The 16030-nt window shown below is 39.3% G+C and overlaps 1 protein-coding gene across 1 annotated transcript in view; it reads right to left on the bottom strand.

Moving 5' to 3' along the window:
• TRPM6 (transient receptor potential cation channel subfamily M member 6) overlaps positions 1-16030 on the bottom strand; it is a gene marked incomplete at its 3' end in the record, with an annotated part of 98238 nt that overhangs the window by 43914 nt on the left and 38294 nt on the right. Inside the window, exons 6-15 of the mRNA XM_084278400.1 lie at positions 15417-15541; positions 14510-14681; positions 13027-13201; positions 11630-11753; positions 9399-9471; positions 9178-9278; positions 5368-5502; positions 4772-4825; positions 2004-2144; positions 279-413 (exon numbers count right to left, since the gene is read on the bottom strand). Coding sequence (XP_084134526.1) covers positions 279-413; positions 2004-2144; positions 4772-4825; positions 5368-5502; positions 9178-9278; positions 9399-9471; positions 11630-11753; positions 13027-13201; positions 14510-14681; positions 15417-15541 — 1235 coding nt within the window. The remainder of the gene's footprint in view (positions 1-278; positions 414-2003; positions 2145-4771; positions 4826-5367; positions 5503-9177; positions 9279-9398; positions 9472-11629; positions 11754-13026; positions 13202-14509; positions 14682-15416; positions 15542-16030) is intronic.

Raw genomic sequence — 16030 nt, 5'->3', positions numbered from 1 at the left:
GCCTATCTGAGTGATATGTCCTAGGGAGCTGCTTTGGCAGGGAGGGGTTGGACCCGATGATCTCTTGAGGTCCCTTCCAACCCCTACAGTTCTGTGATTCTGTAATTAAATCCGTAAGACCCCTACTTCAAGAATAGTGAGCAGTAAAACATTGTTTTCATGGGAATTTAATTAAAATTATAATAACAGCCTGACCAACATACGTGTAAAGTCTCTCAACAAAATGACTAGCAGCCTAGTATGTCCTAAGCAAAGTCTAGAATAAGCAATTATATTACCTTGTATTTGTAAGGCTGTGCTGTTCTGAAGAACTGAGAATGCAAAGTACTTTCAGCAGATCCCATTCTGCTATCTGTCTGATTACTCTGATGAAGGGAATGAGACAGGCTCTGAGAAAAGCTGGAGAGGACTCTCTAGATCCAAAGGCATACCGTAAAACACAAGGAGAAAAATGCAAATTAGAGATTAAAGTTGCCTGTACTTATATCTGATTGCAATGGTGCCTGTAAAAACTGGTGTTATTCAAAGACTCCTAAGCCAGCAATCACTGTAACTACCACTGGAGCTTATACCATCAAGGAAAAAATATCCTGTTTCACATCTAATTTAAAAAATATATATTTTTCTGAATCTCTAAATTCAAAATACTGATTTCTCCAATAGCAGACACCAATTACAACAACAACAGGGCTTGCACCAGATTGGAATCACACAACTTGGAAGCTCTTCCAAGTGCCAAACCTCATAAAAAGTGCAGTAAGTCCTTTAAAAGGCAGAAGTCCTCTGAACTTTTTGCTGGCAATTTCTTCTGAAGGAAGGCATTTTGCCCAGTGTTGACTGAGAGGGAAGAATTCTACCAGCTGAATTACTACTGTTCTTCCCTGCAGTTCCTAGTTTCAATGATCATGTGGTTTCACCCATCCCTGTTAAGGTTATAGCTCATAAGGACAGTGAAGAGCATTACAGCTGTGCAGGTATCTCTTTTCAAGCATTGCATTAAGCCAGTGACACACAAGAAGCTCTGTCTCTGTGTAATTCCAAGCAACAGTTTTCATTGTTACTTCACATTTCTCCTGATCACCCCGAAGTTCTCCTGTCAGTTATGAAAGTAGTACATGGGGATGAGAGGTTTTTGTTGCTTGGTTTTTAATATATGAAAGTGCTTTAATTGAAGTCCAGTTTTACTCCAAAAACCAGGGAGAATTCTTATGCAGGCAATCTACTCCTCCTGCAATGTTTCGAATAACATTCAATTAATTAATTGAGAAGTTCAAGCTGTTTTCAAGTTACTAGTTTTGGAAAGTCAATGGGAAAAATGAAGGGGCAGTATGTCTGCACACTTCTGAGGCAGTCTATAGAGGTGATGATACTGACAAGCAGCCATGGCACAAATGGCACATCCAACATGAGGCTTTCCCTGTGAGACCAGTGTGTCACAGAAAAGACTCTGTCAGGCAAACACAACTCCTAGGCTTGGGCAGGAAGAACTAGCATTGAGCTGCTTCTGAAAGATAAGACAGTTCCTCAAAACCTAGGTCAGGGATCTCCATGTTGCTCTTCACTATGCCATGGTGACATGGTTTAAGTTTACTTCAGTTCCTGTTGAATTCCATATTTCTGTGACATCGTTCAAGTGGCAAGAGCAGAAATGCACAATTGCTTCACAAAAGGGGAAATGGTGGTTGGTACAGGCTTGTTGACCAACTTTGATCAATAACAAAGAACACAACCTGCCTATGGGACACAAAGGTAAATTTACTGAAATAACAGTTGATTGAACAATCACAGGTGGTCTTGAGAGCCAGAGAATAGTTTGGGGAGGAATTTCTCCACTTTATTTGCAACCTCTTCACAGCTGGCAATTAGATTCATACACCAGACAAGACTTGCACACATTTAACTGGTGCTCTTCAGACAAACCACAATGACAACCTGAACTATTTTCACATGTCACATTTTGTTTTTTCTTGATGACCAGTGGATAACCATGTCACAGAAGTTACCTTGTGTTTTCTGTAAAGATCATTGTAGAGAATTCGGAAATGCTTCCTTGTGTAGCTGCTCCGGTAAGCTCCACCAAGGAGGTACTCTATCACCAGTCCAATATCAATCAGTGATATCTTGTAATCCAAGGAAAGGGTATTCTGAAACACCAAATGCCATGAGCATGGTACTATTATATGCAACACTCAACCATGTCAGAGCCCTACTACTATGATGGGAGTCTGGGAGAAGGTACAATTGAGAGGTCCTGCATCTGTCAGGAAAGCATACACATTCATTAGGCATGCGAAACTCACCTAGGAGGGAGAACACAGACATGTCCACATTTTCAGCCTGAAAAATGTGTGGGATGTATACAGCTCATTACACCACACAGGGACCTATGCTGCAATGTTCACAAGACTAGCTGCACTGAACAGTGAGGGTAATGGTTCTGCAGGTTACTCACCAGCAGCCAGAAAGCCTGATAAAAATCTTCTTCTCATAACAAGAGAAAACTAGCATGGTATGATTTGCTCATTAAACTAGCTGATTAATTAAAAATGAAGATGTGTATGAAGCACGTATTTAATGTTGGAGAGTAATTCCAGGAGAATGATAATCTCTTGCAGAGGCTGAAGTCTGTAATCACAGCTAGGATGGCAGCCACATGTGCATTAGCTATAACTTCTGAGACTCCCACATTTCTGTTTAAAGCACCACTGCTTCCCAGTTTACCTTTGCTGTCCTTCCCAGACACAAGGTTTGTGAAAAATTCTCTGAAGAACAGATTGTCTTCCATGCACATTTTAAAGATCATTGATAAAATCTTAAACCACAACTCTTCGAAGTGAAAAATGGGCCTGTATATAGATAGTATCAGTGGCATTATGTATTCCTAACAGTGTATGTCTTCCAGACTGTTAAGAGACTTTGGTGGCAAGCCTCTTTACAGACAGTTAGGGCCTCCCAGCCCTGAGGAACAGAAAGCACCAACATGCTGACACACTGGGGTAAAAGCACATCTCACAGGACAGAGCTTCCTAGCTCTGTCACCGAGAATTAGGCAAACATTTCTGACTACCTATACTCACCAACACTTCCCTGCATCAAAAAAAAGTGTACTGTCTGATACCAGGGCAGACTGCAACACGTCTCTATTCAAATGTAGCAGGCACAAAGCCGGTCACTCTAATGGAGAAAATATTCTGAAATCTGTGGTCATGTCACTCTGGTAACTGTCCCAGCTACTGTGATATCACATTTAATGACAGCAACTGCACAGCCCATTCACAGAAGACTTGTGCGAGCTTACAGAAGATCAGGTGAAAAAGGTGGTTAGACCTGTTTGCAGGTCCCAGGTGAGTTTAGCTTACTCAATAGCATAGAAAGTTTTGAAACTGTGCATCCATTTTCTATCTAAATTCCACTATTCTGTTTCAAGTACGAAAGCTTCCCTTTAGATCATACCCCAAGTTTTTCCAGAGGGTCCTGAGATGTAACCAACCCATGAATTTTAGAAGTTTAGCTTTTTTTTTTTTTTTTTCATACCAAGGAACAAATCACTTCTGTAGAAGACAGAAGTAAAAATTTGTCAGTGTGGAAAAAGTTTAATGTCTTTTCAACACAGATCTTCCAACTCTTTCGCATAAATTAGACCTCCAATATGTCTGTGAGTATAGGGAAACATAGAAAACAGCTTGCTATGGAGACCAGAATACCCTATGCCAATCTACAGAACCACCAATGGTATTTACATGTATGCCACCTACAATAAGAAAATCATACCAGCAACCCCACTGCTTGAAGCCACAGATCTCTGAAAACAGATTTACCGTTTTGTTTTACCTTCGCATTCATACCATACAAAGAATTAACCAATTAGTCTAGTTTAGGATCTAGACATCTCCTGCAGTGGAAACTAGATGCAGAAAGAACAATTCATTCCTTCCTGGCTAAGCAGTGCTGGGAGGTACAATAGATAGCAGAAACACAAAATAAATTAACTGCGTAGCTAAATAACAAGGCTACCACTACACTGCTAACAGAACCAGAGCTCCATGCAGTAGTCATCCACTGCCACCTTCTGTTCTCCTAGGCAATGCAGCACATTCAAATATTCTATCTTATCACAGTATCTTTTTGTTACTGCTCAACAAGGAAAGTCTTTTCAGCTTTGGGGGGAAGAAAAGAAAACCTTAAAGCAGTGAGCGTAATTACTGTGGTAATTCACTAAGTCTTTTGTGCAATCACTTCATAATGTCACTGTGGTAACTTGAAAAACACAGTCCGATCTATATGAACTGCCTGGCTTTGAAATTAAGGTACAGGATCCTTGGGAGCATCCAAAAGTAGTATGCTAGTTAATTGCTTAGAGGGATGAGTGGAATGAAGATAAAACCATTTAGTAGATACAGGAGTGTGGTCTGTGGAGACAGGACAAGGGGCAATGGCTGCAAGTTGGAGCACAGGAAGTTCCGCACCAACATGCGGAAGAACTTTTACACAGGGAGGGTGACAGAGCCCTGGGACAGGCTGCCCAGGGAGGTGGTGGACTCTCCTTCTCTGGAGATATTCAAGACCCATCTGGATGCCTATCTGTGCAATATGAGCTGGGGAGCTGCTTTGGCAGGGGGGTTGGACCCAATGATCTCTTGAGGTCCCTTCCAACCCCTACAATTCTGTTGTCTGTTTAAAACTCCCCTGTATTACCTACCAGCAGTGTGACAGTGGACACTGAAGTTGTAAGCTACCATTTTGGTTCCCCACACTTTCATACACCTATTACCTGTTTCACATCTCGAACTAGGTGGTGCAAAAGTAGATTTGATGGTCCTTGTTTCTGTGGTGTGAAAAGACAATAAAAAAACATGTCACTCTACATTAGAAAAATCAAAACAATAAACAAAAGAGGCTGAAAAAATCTCCAGGGTAAGTTACTGTGATTCAAACTCTCCCCACTCAAAATCTCCCCATTAAGATCTCTTCAAAAACATTTCAACACTGATCTGCAACACCTCTCTTTACTATCTTAAATCCTGACACATTCTGGAAAGACACTGATACCACTTTGGTTAAACAACGTATCATTTTCAACAAGATAAGCATGTATCACATACTAGACTCCACAAATAAGAACATATTTCTCATGAGCTTCATGTGAGTATTCATCCTGGTTTGTGCCAATGAATCAAAAATAAAAAGCTGGAACACCAATCCAAAAATCCACCATTACAATGAAAAATTATCAAAACCTGTTGTTTTTTATTTTTTTCCATAAATGCTTCATAAAAATGTGGCCTAGTTATCAAGTTTTTTAAGAAAAACAGTAGTTTTTCTAGGCATTCTTATCTAACGTTATGCATTGGTATTTCAAATACTCACTGTATTGTAGAGTTCTTCCAAATGAGATATGGTAAGGAAGCGATGCATGTTCACTCCATGCTCTATTAACAGCTTCACAAAATCCACACGGTCCATCACTAAAGCATCCAGCATTGCCTGTTCCAAGGCACCGACCTCCAGAAGGACAGAGATGAAGGAAAAGCTTAGAAAATTATTATCTTCATTTGGAAATAAATAAAAATTTCCTCAACAACTAGGGACTTTATCACAATGATTTGCCTTTACGTACATTTAAAGTGCATAGTACAAAAGAAAGATATGCTGGAGGAATCAACTGTGTTAAAAAATCTAACAGAAAATGGGAGTAAAACTGAGTCTCCCTAAATCCAACATTTGTAGCTACTTCTACAAATCTATCTCTACAACCAGATCCTGATAATACATTACCTACTCTTTAATTCACTTCAGAAGCTAATGTATGATAATGCAGGGGGCGGAGGAAAGCCTTTCTTTTTTGACATATGACAAAAGCCATTTCAAGGTACTGCATTTCAAGATCCCTCTATAGAACTTGAAGTTCTTTAAAGCAGACTTCTTTTCAAATATGAGAGAGAACCTGCATTAGGATAAACTCTGTCACAGACACCACAAAGCAGAGCTCTACCTACAACGGTGTCCAAACGGTGAACGCGCTACTCGTCCCACTTGTGCAGAGCGCAGCAGGGTTTCTACATGCAGAATACCAGAGGAGTTGGACACGGGAGGTTCCCAGAAATCCTTGTAAATAATTTCTACAGAACACACTTGCACAGAAAATGCAGTGGGGCGAGCAAAATGAGGACAGTGGCACACACCTGGGGCAGGTGCCAGTGCTGACTTGGCACATGAAGTCAGTCCTCCCCAGCTGCATACTCATGCTTGGCAGAAGTGAACGATAAATGTGCCAGAATTGTCACACATGAAAAGACAGTTGTAATGTCTCAAAGTGACCATGCCTTTATTAAACTCCCTGGAGCCATCATTCTTTGCACTGTCAGTGTGGCTAAAGGGGTTTACACCGCTGGCTGGTAACTACTAGAATGACATTGTTTGGTGTAAAGTCCATTTGAGACTGAGCTGGCATATAAGCAGAAACATAGTTACAGTGGTTACAGGCTTTACCACCAAACTTTTAGGACAAAGCTTCTGAAAAAGAAACACATAATTGTGCACGTTTCATTAAAACACTCACAAAGACAGGAAAATATTACAGCTGCATGGACAAGCACCTAAAAATTGCTGCTTATATAACTAGTTCAAAATTTGAACACACAACCAAAATAATCAGGCACAAACTGTGGACCCTGGCAGACTCTGACAGTCACAGAAGGACATAATGTCCCATAAGGATCATTGAGTCAATACTCCTCTTTAATTAAAGCAGCTAAGTCAAAAACAAACTTTAGAACTGTGCTTGTGCCTTTTCTTTTCTACTTTTTGTTCTTCTTCACAATGCACAAAAAAAATTTGTTATTTAAGATTTTTTTTCATGCTTAGTCAAAAAAAAAACATGCCAGGAATATATGCCATTCTAATTTTTGCTTGGAGAAGCAGCAAGACATGTAAGACTCATTTATTATGAGGTCTTTACATTTTACTTGAAGGGGAAAACACATTATTTGACAATGAATTTTCATTCAAAATGGTGATGAACAGTTGATCTGAGATAGATGCAAACAGGTACACAGACTTTTTTCAAACATATCAGGAGCACAGAAGCAGTAGCAGGGGGACTGTCAGTGAATCTGTAAGGCCAGAGGACGATCAAGATATAAAAGAAACATGCAAGGAGATAAGGCTACTGCAGAAATGGCAAATTAATTCATTGCCTTGCTGCTCACTGCAGAACATGTTAGGAAAGGTCCTACATCAAAGCTGTTCTTTGTGGCAGACAAATCTGAGGAACTGTGTCAAATTGAAGTGTTCGTAGGAAAGATTATAGAAGTTATCCACAAAGTGGTAGGAAATTGCTAGGACCAGGTGGTATTCACCCAACAGTTACCAGGTAACTGAAGTACATCTGAAATCAGTGCCTCTAACAGCAGAATGGAAAATGGTAGCAAATGCGTGAATTCTCAGTTCTGTTCCTTGGTGAAAGGGAAGCTGAAGGGGGACCTTATCACTCTCTACAACTACCTGACAAGAGGCTGTAGCCAGGTGGGTGTTGGTCTCTTCTTCCAAGTAACAAGTGATGGGAGGAAATGGCCTCAAGTAGCACCAGGTGAGACTCAGACTGGATATTATGAAAAATGTATTTTCCCAAAAGGGCTGTCAAGCACTGGAATAGGCTGCCCAGAGGTGGTTAAAACACATGCAGTTGTGGTGCTTAGGGACACGGTTTAGTGGTGGACTTGGCAGTGATCAGCTAACAGTTGGACTCCATGATCTTGAAGGTCTTTTCCATCCTAAATAGTTCTATGAATATATTATTATATCATACTGATTCACCAATCAAAGCAAGTTTCATCTGCCACACTTCTCATGTAAACACAAAAGAATGATGCAGACTCATAGGCCTTGCCAACATGTGTCTTCAATTATAAAAATGGCAAAAATGTAATGTGATGCCAATAGTGCAGAATTTTAAGAAGACAGATGATGTCCCCCTTTCTTTGATATCTTACAAAGATATGCTTCAATAAAGCTTATCAACAGTTCACAGAAGAGCTGTTGAGGGCAAAAAACCAAATAAACACCAATAAAAAAAATGTATATGATATAAAACCAGGGAAGAAGACATTGGGAAAAATACATTTTTTCTTAGAGTCAACATATAACAGGTTATTGTAAGGGCAAAGATACACACATAATTGTGTATGCACAAATCTTTTCCAATTCCATAAAACAAGTCTGTTGGACAGAAATACTGTTAAGGTTATGCAGTCAAACACTCAAAAGTTATCAGATAATTCATCACCATGAATAATGGTGCAATTATTCACTGTTCAGTCATACACTATGTTTCCCCAGAGGGCTTAGTCTTATTCAGTTCACAGAGTGAATGATGCTCTCTTAGAAGGGAGCTATTCAACATTTTGTTCTAACTTTATTGTTCTAGGCATTATTGTTCATCTCTTATTATTCACACACCAATCAAATCCTAAAAAAGAAAACAACTATTACCTCCTTTGCCTTTGCCTTTATTTTGTGCAAGAACATGATGTGATCATCTCCACTTCACAGATAATGACTTGAAACCAAAGAAGTAACAAAACAAACCCCAATCCTTTAATTCACGGATGCCAAATTTTAAACATCTTAGGCATAGTCTTCCATGTACTCAGCCTTATACACCACAGGAAAATACAAGCAAGTGATCAATAAATTCAGCTCTCTTCTTGTGTCAAATGACCAGCTACAGCCACCCAAAAAACTATACCCACTGTCCATTTTCCAAAGTTTACCTTGTGAAGAAGAAATGGGACTTGGGACGGGAAAAATCAAACTCATGATTCTTGGAAGGAAAAATTTAAAAAGAACTTCTGGGAGCATCAGGTTTTTGAAGAAAATATTTCTTGAAGAAAATATTTATAACGAATTGGAATATCATGTGCTGAGGAGGAGACAGTTTGATATTTATTATATATAAAAATCTTATTATGTACATAAAAACTCCCTTAGGGAGGGTTGTACTTAAATACAATTGAAATGTATGAATAATGCCTCTCCAAAGTCAAAGATGACTACTCTGGAAGACTGACTCCAATCATCAAACTACTCCTTGATCAAAGACTGAGAAATGCAAATCATGGAAAATTATTTGTCACGATAAAGTGTAAAGTCACTGTGATAAAGAAAAGATAATAGTACCTTCCAGTGTTGTCCATAAACAAGTATGTGTTTCTTGGCAATATCTAGCCGGTTCCAGGCCAACGCCAAATTTAGCTGATCTGAAGCAGACATATTTGTACCTAGGAAACAAGTAAAGGACCTAGCAGTTTTCACACATTGACATTACTCCTTTGCTTTGAAAAGGTAAGCCAATGGGACTGTAAGTCAGATGAAAACAGGTCATGTTTTCAGATAGGTACCTTTCAACAGTGCAGTCAGAATTGCCAAATCGATGTCCTGCTGATCCTCTGAATCCGCATCAAATATGGTTATCTGTTAGAATTGCAGAAGTATACTATTTGAGGTGAGGTAGAGAAGTCTGTAGTTATTTCTTCTTGGTAAGGGCTGTGGTAGATTAAATCATACAAATTTCAACACAAACAATGGCAAATGCCCAGACGTGATTTTCCTTTGTTTCAGCCAGAAAATGTACCATTTTGCTTTTTAATGCAATGTCATCCCAGATAAACTGTAATCAACCTGCTATGTAACAACGTGAGTCTGTTTCCTTTTGATTAGCCTTCAAAGCTAAGAAATGTAAAAATGCAACCTGGTTGATACCTACGCAGTTTTCAACCAGAAAGTGGACACAAATAAAGTAAAACAAAAAATGATAAAAATACTTTTGGTGGTTTCTACTCTAGTGATCATAGCTACAATTGTCATTACTACTAAAAATAAATATTTGGTACTCCACAATACTTGAAAAGTTGTGACAGACTGGTGAAGTTCCCATTGACTGGAAAAGGGGAAATATAACTCCCATTTTTAAAAAAGAACACCTAAGAATTGCAGGCTGTCAGTTCTCAACTCTGTGCACAGCAAGATCATGGAGAAGATCCTCCTTGAAACTCTGCTAAGGCACATAAAAAACAGGTGATTAATGACAGTCTACACAGCTTCACTAGAGGAAAATGGCATCCGACAAATTTGGTGCCCTTCTGTGACCAGGTCACAGGGAAGAGTGATGCACAAAATTCTTGTCTTTAAGTTTGAGAGACTTGGATTTGTCAGATGCACCACGTGATGGAAAAGGAACTGGAGGTATGGTTGCGCTCATAGAGCAGTCAATGTCTGGGTGGAGAAGTGATGACTGCTGTTCTAATACCTTTGCTGGGTACATGGATGGTGGGATTGAGTGCCCCCTCAGCACATTTATGGATGAAACCATTCTGAGAGGTGTGGTTGGTATTAGAGTGGGAAGGGACATCATCCAGAGGGACCTCGACAGACTTGAGAGGTGTGAGCATTCAAAGCTCACGAAGCTCAACAAGGCCAAGTGTAAGGTTTTGTACTAGGTCAGGGCAATCCAAAACAGGCATAAAGGCTAGATGATGAGTGGATTGAGAGCAAGGCTACATGATGAGTGAATGAGAGCAGCCTTGTGCACTCACAGTCAAGAAAGCCAATTGCATCCTGGGCTGCATCAAAAGAAGTATGGCTGCAGATTGAAGGAGGTGATTCTACCCCTCCATGCTGCCCTCATGAGACCCAGCCTGGAGTAATGTGTTTGGTTCTGATGATCCCTGCCTAAGACAGACATAGACCTGCTCAAGCGTATCCAGAAGAGGGCCAGGGTGATCATCAGAGGGCTGGAGCACCTCTGCTATGAAGACAAGCTGAGAGAATTTGGCTTGTTGAGCCCAAAGAATGGAAGGTTCCGTGGAGACATTATCGCAGCCTTCTAGTACTTAAAGGGGGCCTACAGGAAACCTGGAGAAGGAACGTTTATCAGGGAGTGTAATGACAGGAGAAGGGGTAATGGGTTTAAACTAAACGAGGGTTGATTTAAATTAGGTATTAGAAAGAAGTTCTTTCCTGTGAGGGCAGTAAGGCACAAACACAGGTTGCCCAGAGAAGCTGTGGCTGCCCCCTCCCTAGCACTGCTGAAGGCCAGGTTGGATGTGGCAACTGGTCCAGTGGAGGGTGTCCCTGTCCATGGCAGGGGAGCTGGAACTAGATAGTCTTCCAACTCAGTCAATCCTATGATTCTACTTACAAAAGAGCAACCAAGCCGCTAAATGTGCCAGCACATGTGGAAAGTACATTTCAATACTCAGAAACATGTTCTAGTAGAATTCTGAGTAGAAGAATGGGTGAAAACATTCCTAAATTCTAAATAAGAGGCTACTAGTGAAGAAGAAAAGTAGGAATTACTTGATCTTTCCTACAAAAGCAAAGTTGTCTAGCCTTTCATTAACATCAGAAAGGCTGTCATTTCATAAGCAACCACTGAGACTTGAGAACTAAATAGGATCTGTGGAGTTGCTCAGTATGTAAATTGGCACAGACACCTTTGTGATTATCTTTCTATTAGAGATGATACCATTACTTTTCCAACTGCTGTGCCCATGACAACCCAATACAGAAAGAGCAAACAGGGTAACAACATATGAAGATGTCATAAACTCAGAGCGTGATCCCCACTCACAGACTCTCTGTGCTCCATGCATTCCATCAAAATGTGAAATAGATGACTGGACTGTTTCTGTCCCAAGTTAAATGTGTTATGAATCATCCCTAAGACCTCCTCCTTCACTTGAGGCTGTAGGTCCCTGAAAAATAGATACACAAGCAAGAATAAATATATTTTAGCTACTTTTTACCAGCTGAAAGGCACCTCAGCAAAAGATGAAACCAGTTTTAAACAGAGACATATAAGAAAACTCTTTTATTTCTACTTGGCTGTTGACTTATTCCTGCCTTTGTTCATCAAAAAAAAGCAGAGACATAAATTATTCATACAGGCATTAGCTCTGGCCATACATATATTCTATTTGCAACAGAACAAATGAAAAAGTTAACAATTTTTAAAGAATCACCTGTGAATATGAAGCTAAAAATCACTAAAATTTTAGCAAACTTTTTCTTTCATTTAATAATCACATAGCAATAAAATTAAATTAATCATTATTTGTTTGTTTATATTTCTGTTAAACTTTCTGTCCATTTTTTAATTTTCTTTTGAAACAGCAGGAATGTATCTTTTTATAAGATTAAAAATAGAGAAGAAAAAAAAGTGAAGAAAATGTTCTCAATACAACACACTACAGAAAAGGGAAAAATACACACACCCTCCTCCAAGTGATATTTTAAAAAGATACCAAATAATAAGAACAATAAGAATATAAAAATTATTAGACCCAGGACACCTTTTAATTTTTTTTTTTAATTTAAAAAGTACTTCTGACTTCAAAAATATTTCACAAAAATATTAATTTGCTATACAAATAAATATATTTATTTTGAGTTTGGGCATAAAATTTCCATCAGGGTGGGTTTAATAGAGTCTGCAGCTGAGGCTGCACTGAAGGTGACAAGAAGAGTTACAGCCTGACAAGGATGACGAATCTGGGTTATAGCTGTGAAAGCCAAAGCCAAGGAACCTCCTACCCTAGCCTGAGGGTCCTAGAACAACTAATCCAAGCCCGAGTCTCATAAGTTTTGCACACTCCAAATCCAAGCCTGCTTACAGAGTACTGATGACAGGAGAAGGGATTGCATCGAAACCCAAGCGGGTCCCTTGGGGTCACCCAGTAGTGCCACTCACCAAAGGTGACAAAAATTGTAAGAACTCAAAATAGCCCAATACTCTTTCCTCTTCAAAAAAGCCGTAGTAAATTTGGCAGAATGCTGTCAGCACTAGCTTGGGGCAGGGAAGGAAGAAACTCTGCTCTCACTTCACAGAAGTGAAAGCCAGCAAAAGACCACGGCAGGGTCATTACCAGAGCATTACAAATTCTCTCAGTGGTTCTCAGACAGATGTTTCCAGATGTTTCCTTCGCATTACAGCAGAGCAAGGTGGAGGAGCATTGTGCCACTACTCACCCTGTATCCCCGGTGTGTTTGTGGGTAAAAGACAGGATATCTGCGGCTCTGCCGGTGCCCTCGTAGACCACCACAGGGACAGCCGGGCTGGCCCTCACGTACTCCCACACCATTAGGATGACATTGGGGCCTCCTTCCACCACCAACCCAACTATGGGTACACCTTGGCCCATTCCTATTTCAAAACACAACTGACCAGTTACAAACAGGTCTCAGTGACACAAAAAAGTCAACATCTGGTAAACAAACACTCATGAAGCAGTCTCATGCATGGTTCAATTGAGAGGAAATTGTGCCTTCACCCACTCTAAATTGACTTATGCTTTTTAAGACTTTCACAGAACTTCTGCAACCAAATCAAAAAGACAATGAAAACCTTCCCATAAAATTGTAAGCAGCCCTAGCCTTCAAAGAAAAAACATCCTTCATTATATCCCATTGACCTTTACAATAGTTCTCACTCAATAGTCCTCAAGGACACTGGTGGCATTTGAAATGTAGCCAATATCCATATCTATCCACACACAGAAAAGACATCAGGCACTTCTTTTGAGATTTTTTTCAAGTTTTACAACAGCAGGATAGGGTTTTTTTAATAATCAGAAATAAATTTCAAATGGGATGCAACAGAAATGGAAAAACAACAGAAAGTCTGACTTGCAAAAACTCACAGTTACAGATGTAAGAGGTTGAGTAAGAAACTCTAAATATGAATAGATTAAAAATTGGGTACATTTCTAAGTTTGTAAGTACTATAACGTGAGCAGATAAAGGAAGCAAGAATTCAACACCATAACTCTGCTGATGTCTTTTTAACATACCTCAAAATTTACATCACTAGGTAAGAGTGAACTTCCACAAATAATTTTAGACCATCTATAGCATAACAAAAAATTGTCTCTGTAATAAATGTTTCATTCATGATTTCTATACCATAACTCAGTTACCATACACACAAACAATGGAAGTTACTCAACCTGGCAAAAAAAAAACCCTGGCTGAAAGTATCAGTCTCACAACCAGCCTATGTTTCTGCACCTGAGGAGGTCACGGGCTTGCAATGTAGAAGAGTAATGAGGATAAAGATAATGATGAGGGTAGGAGGATCCAAATTCCACTGAATGTGACAATTTTTCCATCTAGCAAAATTATGGGAAATTATCTAGTGCTGATACAAAGACCCCGCAAAAGTGCAAACAGAGCAAATGTTCAATACCTACGAAATAATCTGAGTCATTTAGATGTCCCTACAACTGACCGAGAAATCAAAATATGAGTTAGTCCAGATGCACAATGAGTTATAAAAATGCTGTCCTTTTTACTTTCCTGATACTTGGAGTGCAAAACGTGCAATTAATAACTTTTAACCTCAGAGAAATCCAGGGCAAATGAAAATGCAAAACATGTAACAGGAATTATCAAGTACCTCTACAACTTCTGGGATAGGTTTCTCTGTCATAAAGCTGACCACAGCAGTACTCACTTGAGTGTATTTTTTGAAGTGATATGTACTTCTCTAAGTTCCTCCTGAGCAACATTTCATTCCCGTATTTTCCTACTGTCCCATCATCTGCCATTAGAAAATGAGAATGCATGCTGTTGAGGGTACTTAGCTTGCTGAGTGGATTACCAAGAGTCTGGTACAGGCAAACTACCTAAGAAAACCAAAATAAAAAGGTCTTCAAAGAAACCAACAAAATATCACCATTTATGTTGCCTTGCTTGTATGTATTTCTTCATCATATTGGGATCTTCTGAAAGTCTCTGTCACGCTTTTTGCCTCTCAACTCACAAGCGGGTCTTCACTTGTTTCTTAACAGCAACAAAACCATAATTAATACCACAGAAATACCACATTTCTGATTAGGCTTGCAGTTACTAGAGCCACTGCCTGCCTTTGCAACAGCTGAAACAGCATGATGTATTTTTCCTCACTGTGAGCCATCATTTAGCATAAATGATTCCACCTTACTGGTAAAATGGCTTTAGACTGTTATGTAGATTGTGCCCTCTACACTGGCACTCACCAGAAGTTCTAGTTTATGGATAAAAATCACACATTAAAAGCCTATTTTTAAATATCGTTAACCTGATTGCTGGTCCTGAATCACATGAATATAGAAATACATACCACAAGAGAATTGCCTAATTAATTACAAAATTTCAAATTACAAAAATTTCTCTAAGAAAAGCAGTAGTTTCAAACTGTTGATTTACATTAAAAAACAAGATAGAGTGCCTCAATGTGCCATGGAAATCTTTTGCAGAGCAAAATCTAAGTCTCTATGACAAAGGAAAAACATCAAACAAGAAAAACTAAGCAAGCAGAAAATTAAGTATAATATCCCCTGAACATGAAGGCTTTTATTATAAAAATGCGTACAACTCACATCTTTTCCAATTAGATCCCTCTGGTTCTCGATAATACCCCATGGAGGAATCCCAACAGCACAGATCTTCCTCAGGTGTGGTGAGGCACGACCTTTCAGTGCATCACCTACATGCCTGGACACTCCTAAACAGATAATTAAATCATCATTTTCTTTCTGCATTCAGAGAACTGCTACAGGACATCAATGAAATGGTTTCCCATCATCTGATTTATTCTACAGTTGAGATTTAACCAAAAACTAACCATCCCACCCAACTTGTCTATCTGACATGCACTGCAGGAATTGTAAGACTCAGACATAATGCACCAGTGCTTCAAACTCAACACCTATTTCTAACTAATAGTACTTCTATATGTTGCCAATGGTGCTTTCTACTTCCATAAAACCTTATTATTTACATACATATATAGGTCAGTTCTTCTATAAGGTCACCTGATCAAATAAAAGCTAAAGAAGTAAAGCAGTTTCAGCTCTGTGACTTACTGACCCCCTCAGTTTTTGAAAGGAGTCTACAGTAGTCTACAGGGAGCTGCAGATACCAACGGGCTAATTAGTGGATTATCATAATTCAAAACTTTATTAATTATAAAACACAATTTAAATTCAGATTT

This window comes from Gallinula chloropus (genome assembly GCF_964237585.1).
Source record: "Gallinula chloropus genome assembly, chromosome: Z".
In the NCBI taxonomy this organism is placed as follows: Eukaryota; Metazoa; Chordata; class Aves; order Gruiformes; family Rallidae; genus Gallinula; species Gallinula chloropus.
This window is presented reverse-complemented; position numbering and strand designations above follow the sequence as displayed.